The sequence below is a fragment of the Tachypleus tridentatus genome, chromosome 9 (genome assembly GCF_004210375.1).
Source record: "Tachypleus tridentatus isolate NWPU-2018 chromosome 9, ASM421037v1, whole genome shotgun sequence".
Taxonomy (NCBI): domain Eukaryota; kingdom Metazoa; phylum Arthropoda; class Merostomata; order Xiphosura; family Limulidae; genus Tachypleus; species Tachypleus tridentatus.
The window spans coordinates 140407305-140424287 of record NC_134833.1 but is presented as its reverse complement, the minus strand read 5'-3'; the positions used below and the strand labels follow the sequence as shown (position 1 = coordinate 140424287).

The 16983-nt window shown below is 31.9% G+C and overlaps 2 protein-coding genes across 5 annotated transcripts in view; one reads left to right on the top strand and one right to left on the bottom strand.

Annotated features, from left to right (window-relative positions):
- LOC143226523 (spectrin beta chain, non-erythrocytic 5-like) overlaps nt 1–4511 on the top strand; it is a 179633-nt gene extending 175122 nt beyond the window's left edge. Inside the window, 2 exon segments of the mRNA XM_076457571.1 lie at nt 3135–3190; nt 3633–4511. Coding sequence (XP_076313686.1) covers nt 3135–3190; nt 3633–3854 — 278 coding nt within the window. The 3' untranslated portion in view covers nt 3855–4511.
- Nucleotides 792–15980, bottom strand: LOC143226521 (putative inactive tRNA-specific adenosine deaminase-like protein 3). 4 transcript variants are annotated; one of them, XM_076457567.1, is made up of 11 exons: nt 15962–15980; nt 15442–15564; nt 14312–14446; nt 12897–12951; nt 12526–12593; nt 10441–10678; nt 9554–9653; nt 5889–6042; nt 5475–5673; nt 4845–5017; nt 792–3801 (listed from the first exon to the last, which is right to left on the bottom strand). In XM_076457567.1, exons 2-10 carry the CDS (start codon nt 15473–15475, stop codon nt 4855–4857), a joined length of 1146 nt encoding a protein of 381 aa, XP_076313682.1. In that variant the 5' UTR covers nt 15476–15564; nt 15962–15980; the 3' UTR covers nt 792–3801; nt 4845–4854. The 4 variants fall into 4 exon arrangements, with proteins under 4 accessions (XP_076313682.1, XP_076313681.1, XP_076313683.1 ...); XM_076457566.1 differs by lacking the exon at nt 15962–15980 and having other exon boundaries at nt 15442–15735; XM_076457568.1 differs by lacking the exon at nt 15962–15980 and having other exon boundaries at nt 15377–15452.
- Nucleotides 15981–16983: the final 1003 nt, after the last annotated feature.

The following is a 16983-nucleotide window of genomic DNA, read 5'->3' as shown; positions in this document are numbered from 1 at the left end:
AAGTTCTGACCTCTTACCTCCTTGCTTTACTATCACTATATTTGTTCAACCCATATGACACACCAAATAATATACTGACTTTTAAGAAATGTTTATAATTCTCTTTGAAATTGTTGTGGGCCAGGTTTATAGAAAGAACATATTTAAACTGGTGGTCAAAGCTTGATGGGTGTGAGCAGTAACAGAACTTTCCTAACTCACCTGTATTAGAGTCACAGTATATTATATTCCAATGTCTGGTATATGTGAAAGCTACATGTATTATTGTTGGACAACCAACAGAGTGAGGAAAGAATAAGCTTATTAAAACATGCATACAAGTGCCAAAAGTGAGAAAACTGAAAAGAAAAAGCATTTTATGATCTCTCATGGAAGAACACACAAGGATTGCTGTCTTACAATATAAATTTACAATATCTTAAATCAACCAGTGTGAGCTTGGAGTAATTACTTTTATTGTTCTTTGAACTACGGCTAAGTGAAAACAATTCTGAAATGGCTGAGAAGCCTGAAGCCATTAGGATAAATAATTGTAATTGTGTAATTTACTCATTTATGATTCTGTTCTAACCTTTCAGTTGCTGCATATTGATAATTTCACTAGTTACTGTTGAGATGAAGTAAATTTTACTAAAAAAAAAAAACACTTGTGATATTCTTTTTTTGGTGGTTCTAGAGATTATTCAAATGAAGTTAGAAAAACAAAGTGAGGTGAAAAAATGTTTTTAGTTTTAGCATAAAAGTCACTTTGCACTCCTTAAAGGTTTTGTAAATTCACAGAGAAATCCTTATTAAAAATCTAATGTTTTTATTTACAACAGTCATTTAGTACTTATTAAAACTTCTAGTATAATTTCATAGTTATAACAGGATTTCCACACCTTTGGTTATTCAGCTTTCCATGACTTGCAGGCCAGATAGAACAAAATAAATCATATACACTTGTGACTACAGGTTAACAATACTTTTTCACCATCTTTATAATTTCTTCATCAAAACGTTTAAGGGCTTGTCTTTTTCCTTATTTTATGTTGTCTTGTGAGCAAGATCATTAGCAGCATCCATTAAGGAATTTTTTTTTTCCAAATTTTTCTCACTGACCAACAAGGAGATGTTCAGCATGTTCTGAAGCATTAACCCTTTTCAATTAGTTGACTCTGAGTATCAAAACAAGTGTGCAAACACACTGCAAGGACTCTAATTCACAGCTTGGCCCATGTGTTTGAAAAAAATCCTTAAAGATGTGGTAATTTGGCTTCACACCTCCCTATGAAACCACGTCCTACTGTCTGATTAAGTGATTATATCTTTCTGCTTTGAGATGTTTCAAATTGACAAGAGTGAAGAGTACACACTGGAAATAAGTCTTGCTATCCAGTCCATCTGAGGCCCTTTCAAGAGGAGGGAAACAAGTAACGTCCACGTAAATGAGTATTTCAGTGGACATTTAACCACAGATTCTCAATTAAACATACAAACATTCATTTCAAAAAGCAAACTCACCTCTTGGAGTCACTTTATCTGTGGCAATCAATACATTCATATTTTCTGTTGCACAAAACCTGATAGTGGCATGCTTAGCTGATTTTAATATTTTCCATTTTCTTCATGCCAGTTTTCATAACACATTGTGTTTTACATAAACTCAAGATCACAGATGACCCAAGGCAGGACAAGATGGTCAATCTTGATATTTTGTCAGGCATGGAAAGAGTTCTTCAGATATCAAAACATAGAATGATAACTTTGCTGCAGGAAGGACATCATTTGTAACAGATTTCACAATATTAAATGCTTGACTTTTTGGTATGGTGTAAGAGTTCAATTTGAACTTCTTGCAACAAAATTTCAATACATACACAAAAACCAGTAATTTTATCAAAGGCTTCTAATTTAGCTTAAAATACTCAAAAACAGTACAGTCATTTAATTAGTGCTTGTACATCCAAATCAGAGGCACTGAAAGCAGTTTCAATGTGTAGTTTTAAATTCTGATTCTAATTTCTCATGAAAAAAGCAGTTAAGTTCTTTTGTCAACTGTAAGAAATGGCTCAAAAGATCATTATCCAAGTTGTGGCTGAAAAATGCAAAATCAAGAAAGTCACCATCAGATTATTTCATTTTCAGAGTCAGTGGACTAAAGGCACACTGCAAGTTGGTCCTTTCTGTTTTTACCATTTAAGGATTCTTCAGACAAAAGCACAAAGTCTACATTTGTTTCACATTTCTGATTCAAATGTGACTTGACAGATGAAGCCAATCCAAAACAAGCCATATTATGAACATTTTTTTTTACAGCTTTTGTAACAGCAGTCTTCATGACCCATAGAACATCTCCTTTCCAATCATTTTCTTTTGATGAATACAGTCTGCCTTGTATTAAATAAATTACATATTGAGGTGAATCATTCAAAGTTAATTACAATATAACATCTTTGTAAATTAATACAATTGGGCCAATCCCTTGTAATACTAAATTTAACTTTGGAATGTTATTCATTTGTTGGAATATGGTGGTCTTAATTTGTTGCAACTGTACACCTAACTCTTGATGTTCTCTATCTGGCATCAGCCTATATCTAGGTGATATCGAGCTGTATGTGGTTAGCATGGCTGCTGTTGATTGAGTAAACTATACACATCAGCTCATGCTTTTTCCCCTTCCTATGGCTTATCGTGGCAGACTTGCACATTATTGCAAACATCAACCTTGTTATGGTACACATTGCACATAAGCCATTCCTTGTACTTATCATTGGCTTCATGGAAGCATACAAATGTCCACATAAGGGAAACATGAAAGGTTTGCTTGGAAGTGCATGACTGTTATATGATGTAATCAACAAAAACACACTGGTTATTAATACAGTAGGAGAAACTTATCTACAACTTTTCCATAACTTTGGATAAATTTATTTTTTTCAAAACTTTGTAGGCCCTGAAAACTGTTTTTAAACTACATATTTTGTTTATAGGAGTGATCAAGGCTGTCTCCACATGGTTTAACATAAATGAAAGCTAGCTTCCAATTAAAATTGTTTGTTAATTAAAGAGCCCAACAGTTAGCCAACTCTACTGAAGATTTAAGAAACTGAATAATAAACAGTAATGGAGATAATTTGTTTCTTCTTTAGAAAACCACCGAAGCAGAGATTCTCCTTCGGAATCAACCAACTTACGCTATCAGCAGGTATTGTCTTTTTTTCACATTTAATTACTGTCCACTGGAGAGAAAATTGAGATGAATGAATTAGATTACTATAAAAAAAAAAAAAGTTAAATACTAGCTTCTAGCACCACATTATTAAAAACAAAAGGTGAAAAACTAATTAACTTAGTTTGAGTTTACTTACAAGTGATAGCATTTACAGTCAATTTTTTTAACAGATATGCCCCTACTTAAGTATACAGATTTTTTATTTAAGTCAGAATTCAATAATATTGTTTTAAATAATAAAAAAGCTATCACTTCAAAAAAAAAAAAAAGCCTTTCCTGTCACCTAATTCTACTAGATATGACATCCCTTAATTATTCAATACAACTTCAATCTCACACACTACCCCCTGATATAGGGTTAAAATTGTATCATAATTCATCACAGAATAATAACTGCATAATCTTCTGCCAATAGTCTCTCCTTGAAGCAGTACCAGGGTCAGAAAAACTGGGCCGCCACATGTCTTTACCTCCCAACACAGTGCCACCAACTACTAATCAACGACACAGCTATCATGCTGCAACACTGGAACGGCCAAAAAACGTGTCCTCTGATGAGGGCGAGTCTGGTCATCAGCTCAAGTCTAAGGATAAGAAGAGGAGGTTCCCTAGTTTCTTTAAGAAACACCATCAGTAAATGTATAAAAAAGCAGTGTGTATAGAAAAATGCTGTTTATCATCTTTTCCTACACCACACAGCAGCAAACAATAATAATAATAATGAAACACTGATTTATCAATCACATGCCAGTAGTTGTCATACAGTTTATTATGAATTAATAAAGAGATTGCTACATGGGGATCAGGAATAATGTATACACTTTTACATCTGATTTTACTTTTAATTTCATTGTATAATTGAAGCATTTCTATCTACATTTTATCCTTTCTGAAACTCTAAAGAACCATAAATGAAAATGTGACCTTATTTTACTATTGTAAATCAAAGAAACATGTTCATATTTCACACCTTCTTAAATTCTGTGATCTAGGCTTTAAAGATAATTATCATATATTATTAAAAATATATTTCTCAGACTACCCTGACATACCCCATTCCACTAAACCTATTTCCATGCAGCAACATTTTTAAAAAGGGACCCCTGTACTGCTATATTTTTTATAATCAACTTATTAGTAAGGGAGTTTATAAAGAACAAATCTAGTTTAATTTACATGTAATTAAAAGGAATGATTTGAGAACGTTTTCAATTTAGAATTTTCATAATGGAGGGTTTATTAAACCAAGAGATTTGCAAGTGTATGTGTGAAAAATTAAAAATATTTCCAGAAAGTGTGTAGTTGTAATTTATTAATAAATTACACCTACACACTAACAGAACCACTGTATTCAAATAGTTGTAATACCAAGACTTCTTTATTTCTTATAGGTTCATGGATGCACATAATTGAAGCAGATGAAATACAACAAACCAATGTTCAGGATCTATTAGTTTCTAAGAGGTTTTTACTCTCAGTGAAGTTCAATTAACTAACAGTCCATATCCTTCAAGCTTCTGCAGGGATCAAGTGCTAGGTTTAGCACACTTTTTAGGGCATTTCTTGTTTGTATCATTTATTTCCTTGTATATTCTAGAATTTGATTATTCCTCATGAGTGTACTCACCTTCCTAACATTATAGTTGACACTGTTTTTCCAACACCCCCTTCCACACTTCAAAGTGGTGATTTAATCCGTCCTGAACATGGATCTTATACTGGCTACCTAATGCACCCCAAGGTATAGAAACTCCATAAAACACTCTACGAATCCTAGAGTGCACCAGTGCCATAGCACACCTATGAAAAAAACAATGTTCAATGTGCATAAGACTAAAGTGATTCTATAGTTTAATAGAGATGAATATAAAGGATCATTTTACTAAAATTATCATCCTCTTCTGTTTTACAGTCAGACTTTCAATAAATGTTATGACTAATACAGGGGTTCCCAACCTTTTGGCACTCACGACATGAAAATGTAATTGATGAAATAAAATTAATGTTATCCCAAACTACTTCTAACAAAGCTACGCGACTCCCCTGCCAAGGCTTTGCGACCCCCTGGACTAATAGAAACAGGGTACATTTACTTCTGAAATTCAGCTTTTCAGAAATATATAATGGCATACATAAAAATAATAATATATAAGTTTGTACCATTTGAGACTTTCATTGTGATGCACAGATAGTTATGGAATTAAAATTCTTTCTCCTAGAAACCTATGTTATTAAATGAGGTTTCTCAGAAACTTACATTGTACAGGGCTCCCTTGTTACGTACAGATCATATCCTGTACAAAGATATGGGCTAGTTTTGGGAAGTATACAGTCTTCACTGCAGCATTTATCCAGAGACTTGGATGTTGTGTGGTTCTCTCCTGTTTTGATATCTCTCTCTATGCAGGAATTATTCAAAGATTCTGCTTCTTGGAGGTTTGGTCCTCTTTGTAAGCCTAATAAACAGTAGATAGAGAATCAGTTCATACTGTTTCCATCACTAATTCACCTTTAATTTGTGAAAGTATGGAAACAACTAATGCTAAGACATAATCCACTTCATAGCTTTAAAGGTACTAACTGGCAGTTACCCAACTCTATTTTATGATGTCATAATGTTAACTTTACTTCATTCTTTTCTCTGTTAGCAAAGTTGTAATATCCAACTTACCATACCGATTCCAAGCTCCACCATTTTGCCCTTGTGCTACCAAGTCTATTGCCACCATCACAGCATGCTGTAGTGTGTGTCTATTTCTGAAATCATGGGCTTTAGCTACCACAGTTTTAGTTGCTGGGTCAACAACTACAGCACCTATGTGGCACTGAAAATCAAACAAGAAATTTTTCACCTGCTTTGAAATGACGATTCTAAGTTATTGCATTAACTTATTTTACTGCAAATGTCTATACCAATACAAAATTAACTCTCTAATATTTCATTGTTACATTAATTTAACCTTCTCTATGTCATATTGACTAAGTAACTTTAGAATGGTTTGTGTACAAAATATGGAAGACAATTTCCATAGAGTGCTTAAAAGCACTAGAAGAGGACAAGTTATACAACAAATCATAGTATTTCATACAGTCAAATAGTTACAGCTTTTTTAAGAACAAGTGTAATTCATTAGGATGATTCACTAATACTAAAATGGAAACTGTTCAATGATGTAAAACTAACCCATAGTTGTTAATGTCCAGATAATGGTAAAGGGAAATATGCCTAATCTTCTTTATTAAATATAGAAAAAATATCTGTACTTTTAACATTTTGAAGGTACTTAGCTATAGAATACAAGAAAGTTGTAGTTAAAATATAGGTTTCTGCACATTTTAGATGCTATTACCTTCAAGGTTATTCACTTCGAGTTAAAATGAAATTAATACCAAAAGTGTCAGTTTTTGAGTTTTAATGCTAATGAAGTCAAAATCGTATGTAGTTAAATATAGTAATCTTAGTTGTACTGCAGGTATTGAAAAATTGCTACAAAGTAATATTGCAGAGAAAGCACAAGGACTGAAATTGAAACATACAGAAACTACCAGTAAACAGTAAGTAATTCTTGGTCATTTTGGTAGTTTCAAAAGATAAACTTTACTTGTGAATCTATTTACAGAGATGCCAACCATTACGATTTTGATGTGTACATTACGACTATATGCTCATACAGACAAATATTATGACTTGTTGCAACTCCCAAATTATTACATATTATATAGAAAATACAATAAAGTGATAAATTGTTCCCCCAGGGCTTGAAAGGGGTGAAAAGAAAATTTCTAGTGAGATACAAATTTTGATAATAAATAAAAGACACAGTCCAAATGGCTACTTGGGATAATCATGTTTGGGTTTGAAATGATAAAAAATATTTATCTCTGACGTCTACCAATAGTTTGAGTGCGGTGCTTCTACATACTGGGTACATGGGGAAGCCATAGTCATGTCATCAGTGCTCGCGTAGATGGGTATTTCTGGTTTTCTAAGCGGCATAGAAACACCAATGCAATCGTTCACCAGATTGTCTTGTTTCTGGCAAATCTAAAAGGACTAAAACTGTGAATCAAAAATTTAGGAAAGAGTATAGTGCAAAATATTCGGTCATTGCATCAAAAGTCAGTGACAGTCATGCGTTTTGTACAGTTTATCACATCGATTTTTCTGTGAGGCATGGTGGGATAAACGATTGTTCCAGACATACAAAATCGGCATCTCAACAACAAAAGGCTGAGGCAAAGACAAAAGTGATGCAGATAACGACATTTATGAATAAGAATTCAGAATATGAAACCATAAATGCAGAAGTGATGTTCTCGCAATTCGTCATTGCTCATAATTTACCCCTAGCTGTAGCCGATCATGCAGGACATCTATTCAGAAAAATGTTCCCAGACTCTGATATAGCAAAAAAATATGGCTGTGCTAGAACCAAAACTACAGCCATTGTACAAATGTTGGGTTGTGAAGATGACAAAATAATTTCAAGCATACTTACTAACAGTGTTTACAGTTTAGCCACAGATGGATCCACAGATATGGATGACTCAAAACTGTATCCAGTGGTTGTACGATATCTTGACCCTTTGCTTAGAATAAGTGTTTGTTCTCTTTTGACAATGGTGGAATGGAAAGAAGCTTCAATGGGAGAGAATATTTTCAAGCTTTTGGACCATGAACTGACAGAGAGGAAAATTCCATGGGAAAACTGTCTTAGTTTTTCTTCAGACAATACCTCAGTTATGTCTGGTACAGGTAAAGGTGTGATGGGACACTAGCATTTACTTCATGAGCTGTGCCTGTCACCTCGTGAATATTGTTGCCCGGAAAGCTTCCAGAGAACTGCCCTGTCCAGTTTCTGATATATTGATAGATATCTACTATTTTCTGAACAAAGTACTAGCAGAAAACAACATTTCAAAGAGTTTCAAGGATTGTATGACAAAGAAACAAGGAAACTTCTACAACTTGTTAACACAAGATGGCTATCACTTGGGGTGTGCCTCAACAGAATATTGGACATGTGGAAGCCATTAAAGAAGTATTTTCACTGTGAAAAGGAAAAAGTAGATTCAAAAGGATCTAAACATGCAGCTCAGTAACTTTTACAGTCAGAATATCCCCTCACCCACATAGGGACACAAGACAACAGTCTCCAAAAGCAAACAAAGAAACATTTGATATAATTCAATATATGTTTAGGCAGTCTGACCTTGAACTAAAGAAGAGTCAATCAATGAAAAATAAAACAATAGCTAGCAAGAAAGCAATTCCTCTATTTGAGCAAGCCAATTTGATATTACAAATAGAAGAGCCTTCCATGCACATTATGCATAGAACTCTGATTACACAAGTTAAAAATATACTTGTCAGATACATCAAGCCAGAATATCTTGAAGACAACATCACTGAACTTGACTACAACAATGAATCCTTACACAAATCTGATGAAGCAGTTTCTATTGGAAATGCTGCCAAGGAATACATTGTTAAATATGAAAAGGACCTGGTCCTGATCAGCTTCTACACCAGTGTCAAGAAATACTACATTGTAGCTACAAATTATATGATGAAACATTTCCCTGTAAATGATGAACTTCTGATTCACGCAGAGGTTGCTGATCCAAAACTGAAAGTCAGCAAAGATTTCTCTTCTCTACGCTTCTTCACAGACAGGTATCCTGTCCTTGTCAATACACATGAGCACGACACTATTGACAGGTTGGAAGGGCAATATTTGAAATATAAAATTGATACTTTCTCAGAAACTGTCCTTCAGTTGAATGTTGACAAATTTTGGGTTCATCTGAAATTTTTTAAAATTTATTTACTAAATACACAAAACACAGTCATAAATGAGCAATCTATAGCAGTAATAAATAATAATAGTTATAATAAGAAACAGCTTAGAGACATTGGTCAGGCCTAGTAGCTGCAATTGATAAAGGGCTCTGTCTACAATCATTACACTCAGTCATTTGAAATAGTTGGCATCTCTGTATTTATACATACTTACAATTGAGTTTACACTTTGATTACATCATGCACAACAGATTTGTGTCCCTCAATGTCTATTTAGCCAAGCACTGATATTCTGTCATTCTCAAAGAGCCCTTGGAAGTTATTTAACACGTTTAGGATAAGCTTTTTAAGACTAAAATAGTAACAAAGTAACTTTGTTCTATACAAGTATTATAACAAGAGCATAACATAAAAAGCATAAAAACAAGTATAGTATATACATACTATACAAAGGTAAATGTAGTACAACCCTTTGAAATATTGCAACTAGGAAAAGTGATGTATATAACAGAACATAAATCTCTAATTCTTACCTTACTATCCATAGCAAGTTCTAGTGCCAAAGACATGTTTTGTTCAATAAAGTTTAATTCACTAGCAGTGAAGATTTGATTGTTTATCACTTTGGCAATGCTGTTGATAGAGAGAAGAGAAAGAAACCTTAAATTTTCTTTGTCTCATCTCATCTACATGCAGTATAGTTTAACTATGTAGATTAATACGGCTTCGATTTCTTCAGTGTTCATTACAAAATTTATTTTACACTTGCGAACTAATTAAAACAAAAATGACTACTCAATGCCATAAGAAAAACAGTCGTGTATGATCATATGAAGTCGAAGTGCTGTCTTGGTTATGTTAGGATATTACTTCAAAGAACAAACCGATAATCTAATCATGTCCAGTCACACAAAACTTGTTTAATAACATTGCTTACATTATTAAACCCTGCACTTGTGTATACAGAAAACAATGTTCTTTTAATTCTAATTGTAACTTAAATAAATACACATTCCTACATTTGAATGGTTTACTATTGAAATACATTAATTTTCTACTTTCAATATAAACAATAAGTTATCTGTAGTAGTGAAAACCAGCATCAATTACTTGTTCAGAATAGAAGTATTAAAACTGCTGGAGTTTCTTTTAATACTGCCCTCTACATGCCAACAAACAGTTTCTAATTGGACACTTTTATTTAAAAAACTAAACTCGAAGAAAACAAACTCATGCATTATGAATAATTAACTTTTGCACTTCATGAACTCACGTTTATCATGTGAAAAAAAATATACAGATTATAACAAAACTGTTTTATTTATGAATGTATTTTTACCAGGTAACATACAGTACTTTAACTAATGTTCTCTAAAAAAATATTGTTACTCTGATTTTAAGAGTTAGGTTTATAACTTACTACTTATCCTCATGAAACTGGACAGGCCATAATTGTCTGCTCTGTTCGTACTGTTTGCGGGTGAGTGGAGGATATTTTGGGACAACAAGCAATCTAGAGAACTCAGAGAGAGCATTCATGAGAGACACATCATTGTTTATTATCTTCTCTGTTGGTATACTGGTGGAAGAAGAATCCTGATGATCGACGTTAACATCAATGGCTCGACATATGATGATCTCTAAACCTGAATTTTTTTCTAGGATAAAACATACATTTATTACTAAACCATTATATATATAAAAAATATATGTTCTGATTTGTTTTGCTTATCACAAAAGGAATGATTAATTCAATTTTGTTAGAGAATAGATCATATGCGCATCTCAGGATTGGTATGACATACAAGAAAAAAAAAAAAATCTACCTGGTTTGTTTTTCTTTTTTTTTTAGTATCAAGTTGTAAAGTTCAAATAATCTATTGAAACTATTCACTTAAAAATGTATAATCATTTTTAAGTAAAATATTACATGTTCTATAATTCCAGTATTGAAATTTTTACATTTTTTTAATATCTAGTTTTGATACGTACACAAGGAATTCTTAAACATTACACTTACTTGTTGTGCAATTAAATATAACTTGTTTTATCTGTAATTCATCATACACAATACAATCATGAGAACAGGTGCATGTGATTTTTCAAAGTTGTCATAAATATGAGAATGGAAATAAAAATTGTTATACAAGATTATAAAACAATTTATATTGATTTAAAATGTTTCCTGTACTTTAATTCTAAAATGCCCATCAATTCACTTAAATACACCCATTGCATTGTTTGAAACTAGAGATAAACTTTCTACATAGTATTTATCTTCTGTATACATGTGCATATTAATTTCATGTAGCTCCAGCTTTGCAAAGTTGAAAATATTTCATTCTAACTTTTTTCAGAAACAATAAAAAGACTTACCATTGTTGTAGATTTCAGTTACAATTTTTTTGTAAAGCCTTCCAATCACATTTTTATCTTAACACTAAATTCTACCTTAATTTTGATTAAACAAAATCATCACACATCGTTTCACTATACCTGATTATAACAAAACTTGCCAAAACATTGTACATTTGTCATTTGTAATAAGTTTCTTTCATTACCCACTTAAGCTGTCTCTAAAGTTTATGTCTAAATGTCGGCTCATGGGCATCAAAAATAATTTCACTTTGGTTGTGATCACCAACACACCATGAAAATATATTTTTATCAAACAAAATTAAGTTGACTCTTGTTATTCAAAAGTTTCAATGAATATAGGTAACAAGTTTTAAACCAAGTTATATCTTTTGTCAGTTTCTTTGCTCATCCAACCAAGTATTTAGGCCAATAAAGCTTAAAGTACAGTCTAATAACAACCAACCTCATCTTAATCAAGGTAAAGCATTTCACTATAATATTGCAATATTATAATTAAAAAAAACATAATAATAATAAATAAAGCTCTAAAGAAGTTGGAACTTTAATGGTAGTAGATGTTGTTTATAAACATCTTTCATTACAGCAATATATCACCATACTAAACTTTTATACAATCCCTACAAAAGTCTCCAATGAACTGGAAGGCATGCCATCCCTACAACAGTCTCCAATGAACTGGAAGGCATGCCAACTTGTACAGTTGAAGAGAACAGAGAAATAGTTTTCATCCCAAGTCTAGGACCTCTCTACACTGAAATATAGGCAGTGGCATCATAACATGACAACTGAGACTAAGAAATGGCAACTGACTAAAACTGGTAACTGCACTTGCAAAGATACAAAGTTCATATTGGTGATATTTTGTTCAGAACTATTAAGACTTTGTCCTTCAGGGCTGTGGATACTAAAATCAGAAATAGTTCAGGAAATTCACAGACAGTAATGATTTGTGACATGTTGAAGTAAGCCCACTCTCAAAATATGAGAACTAATAATCTGTGATGCATAAGATTATATTCTGCCAACTATCATTTTTCATGTGATCAGAGTTCTTAATTTTCATTAATGGTAAAGGAAAGAAACCAGTTGTAATACAGTTTTATAAAATATAAACTACACAACTTACCATTTGTTTTAGATCTAACCCTTTTTACATGTGACAAACCAGGCAAAGGATACTGACTTGAAAGTGTTCTAGATCAGAGAGAGAGAAAATACTCAGATGACCACTACTTTACATAATACATAAGTGCTTATGATATTTTATTATGATTTTGTCCCAGTAACTGTCATAACATGCCCATCTTAAATTCCAAAATCTTTTATTATCTTTTTCAAAAAAAATATGTGAACTACAGAAAACAGTGGAAATGTCAGAAAATGAGTATATGGCCCAAAAACATACTTAAGAAGTGTTGTTTAGTAATCTTATCTACTGAATGTGTGTTGAATAGAACATTTAGATCATACCACCCATTCTTGTTACTGAGTACATACTTGACCAACTGAGCTGTCATCTTCTGATGTAGAATTTCTGCAACATACACATTTTCTGTAACAGAATAGAAAGAGCTTTAGGACTTTGTAAACTGAACATCTGAGAATAATAATAATAATAACAAAAAGGTAACTTTGACAATGTGATGTTCATTAACAAATCACTATAACCTTTTCAGTTTCTTTAACAAAAGCTTAGTTTTTGATTACATAATTGTTTTTCAAATGTCTTCCTTATCAATTGTTGATATTTGTTTGGTTCAATGGGTAGAGGACAGGTACAAGAGGCATCTAGTCCTAAAACATGAGTTACATATGAAGTTGCTCTCTTTGAAAGGTGAGAAAAGTTAAAAGAAACATATCTGTCTGTGATTTCACAAATATTTTAGGCAGTGAATAGATGATAGTTTTAAGAGAGAAATAGACAGCTTCATAAAAATACAGGGCAAATTAAAATTTTAACTTTTTTTTTTTAAATCAGGGTCAGATGTGCAGGGATAGTCTTGAAAGGTCAACTAATCCCTTGTTGTTATTAATGTTATGTTTCATGTTAGACCAACTTTGAGTAATTGTTTACTGAAAGAGGTTGCTTACACTGTTAGCTATGGTTGTTTCAAATTGTGGTTACATATATAAATGAGCATAAAAATCTAATACACATTTTCTTCAAGAGGTACCTCATTTGGCCACCTAGTGTACCATTAATCACTAAGCTTGTAATGCACCCTTTTGTGAATAAATGTATACAAAAACCTTTCAAACAACAACATTCCTTGAATCTAAATATAACTAACAAGTCTTATTGTACATTTCTTCTATCATTAGTATTAAAAAAATAAATTTGACCAGATTTTAGTTCACTCTAACTAGACTGTTAAATAAATGTGTTCTAAATACAGTACTGTTGTAGTAGTTTCTATTATTAAACATGTTATATTTGATTGGTCATTTCATTAAAAACAAGAATGAAAGCACAGACCACAGTGCACTGGGAAATTAATGCCCCAGGCAAAGTGAAACCATTAATGATAACTGAACTGTTTTATTTATTCAAGTTCCATAGTGCTACGAAACTAACTTTAGATTAACTACGTGGCCTAACTTCATAATTCCAATCATTTGCTAATTTATTCATACATATATTTCTTCATCAAAGCAGTAACTAAATATTCACAGTACTGAACTGATTGCCTAATCTAGGTTAGTCTAACAAACTAACAAAAAGAGTCAACATTCCAATCAAGCTTAATTTATGTATGGCTCCAACTTTTCCCTAAACTTTCATGAAGGTTACTGTCATTATAACCACACCCACCAAATGATATTAACTTTCTTCCAGGTAAGCAACATTAAGTCAAGGATAATTATAAGCACTTAAAACAATGTAACATTTCTAGAAACAGTAGCATGCTTACCACCTTCAGTGTGTTGGTAATATTTATCAGCTAATACTGGTGTTAAAAACCAAGGTGAAATATGGAGGTCTACATGCATTTTAGATACATCATCTTTTGTTGACCGAACGGTTTTGTTCACATAACTTCCGAGATCTAAAATAACAAAATAAACATTTTTGAACTTATAATCTAAACACTTTTAATGTCAAAACTTCAAGATTTCAAGAAATGGTGACAGGAAAGATCTTTTATTGAGAAACCTACAAAAACGTTTTGCAAAATAAATATAGAAATTAAACTTAAAATATTAAAGGATGTTTATGGTATAATGACAGAAAGTCTTAGGTTTTGTACAGTGAAACTCAAAACAAACTCAATTTTTTTTTTTACAAAAGTTGTCCTTTCTCTTCTTTGCCTTTAGTTTAAATATTTTCTCTTAAACAAATGACTATTAAGTGAAAACTATCCATTTTAACTTATTTCGGAAAAGTGTTAACAATAGCACTAAATTATGTCTGCTGACAAAAGTTTTGTAGCTCCAACAATTTCCAATTTTTAAACACTTCAAAATCCAATTATATTTCATAGATCGACATACTAAACTTCAATACATCTCGCATTTCTCTGTCTTTTCTTATTTATCATGTAGCTTTAATCTTAAAATTCTGTTTTTTTTTGAGCATTCTGTTTTTACTTGGCCATTTTTTTCTTATGTACTTTTCCATGTGGCACTGAAAATGGATTCTTTACAGTAAAAAAAATTCACACTTTTTTTCAAAGCTTTGTAAAACTTATTTTGCTAAGTTTACTTGAAAGTTAAAATATAATTGAAATTGAAGAAGTTTTCAGACTATTTTAAGATTCTCATTTTTAAGTGTACAGTAATTTAGGCCTAAGTTTAAGTTAAACCCTTTCAAAAATTATATCCAGTCTCCTAAGTTTATAGTGTAAACAGTAATACAGCGAATACATCAAATGTTTCAATCATTCTTCTAAGTTGTAGTGTCGTGCACTCAAAACGATCCTAGGTCCAACCTAGATTCATAACATTCCAGCTGAATTTTCACCAATAAAATTATTTACCATAAAACTGAATCTTAATCATCACAAACAAGCTATGAAACAGTAAACCTGAAAGTATATTGTACCTGGAGAACTGTATTTACGCTTCTTTTCACTCATCTGCCAAGATACCGACTTTCACAAAAGTATCGGACCAATAGCAAAATTCGTAAGTAACAAAATCATCCAAAATAAGGTAGCACAAAAACCTGAAATAATGTAATATAAATTACTAACAATTCTATTTTTAACGGCAGTAGTCACTACTACATCCAAATACATACTCGGAACTGATATTTAAACATTAGATTATTATAACATTCCACTTTTCAAATCAAGATGTTATAACTATTTATTATCCTTATATGAGCACTCTAGTGTTATAATTTAATATCATATTCATTTTATAGGTGAACTTGGCAATTGTGTTTTGTAAAATATTTTATATTTTGACTAAACTTTTTTGGTGCTCCTCAGTAAGTCTGAAGGCTATTGTTACTAAAAAGTGGGTTTCATAACCGTTGTGGGCAAAGAACAGATAGCAAATTGTGTAGACTTGTGCTTAACAATCAACAAATAAATTATATGTGGTTTGTGGGTACTTACTAATTAAAACTGAAGAAACTGACTGTTTTCCACAGCGATTATAACACAGTTAAAACATTCGTGCCAGCTTAGCAGTCACATCAACAAAAGTATGCGTTTCTAATTTGAAATTAAGTATAAACACTGTTAAAGAACATCGCCAATATTAATGAATTTTTATTCCATTTTTCGAAAAATGGCGGAAATCGCTGAGATTAAAGATGTTTATTGAGTTCATTATAAGTTTTGTATTTTTTAAAGTTGTAATTTATGTGCTAGGTAGGGGTGCATGGAGTTAAATTGTTTTAGTAAATTTGAGAAGTAGTTTATATATACTTGGGGTAGTAAAACATAGAATTGTTCTCAGTAATTAGTGCTAATCAGCCAGAGAGCGTTTTTGTTTAAGCTTGTTAAAACGCTAAGAAAGAAGTAATATAAATTATTTTCATTATGTGAAATGGACTTTGACTTATTTTTACTAGATAATCTAATTAGCCGAACGTGTGCGGGATTGGTCCATTAGACTAAAACCATGTTGAAGAAGGAATGTTGACTTTAATTTTGAATTTATTATCTTTATAATGTAGCAAGCTTTCAGTAAAACTTAAAAGTCTGTTGAAACAAAAATCAGATGTTTTACAAAAGTATTTTTACTCTAGATATATGTGTGAACTATCATTGTTAAACTGACTTAGACTCTGGCTTACCAGAATGGAAAGTGATGTTTTTGTGAATAATTAAAATACTTTGTCCATTGTACAGTTTGCACATTATATTCACGTAACCTCTAAGATCTTTAAAATGCGAATTTGTAGTTTTTTGTTCTGTATCTCTGTATATGGCATCTGTTAGTTACTCTCCTTTACCACGAACTGTCACTAAATCTCCTATGTAGAATGAAACGAATAATTAACAGCTCTTACATTAAATACATAATACTATTTTGAATGGTAATTTGTAATGGGTCATGGTATACAAACTACGAATCCCATCATTTCACGTAAGACCAAAAAAACACACCAGATCAACATTACAACACCTAT

Bases quoted from the DNA above. Each gene is read 5' to 3' on its own strand.
- LOC143226521 (XM_076457567.1), bottom strand. From the start codon at position 15,475: ATGAGTGAAAAGAAGCGTAAATACAGTTCTCCAG. The intron at 5,674-5,888 runs GTAAGTTGGATA...ACTGTTTATTAG, and splicing joins TGGAGCTTGGAATCGGTATG to GCTTACAAAGAGGACCAAAC. The intron at 5,018-5,474 runs GTAAGTTTCTGA...TTTTTTTCATAG, and splicing joins ACAAGGGAGCCCTGTACAAT to GTGTGCTATGGCACTGGTGC.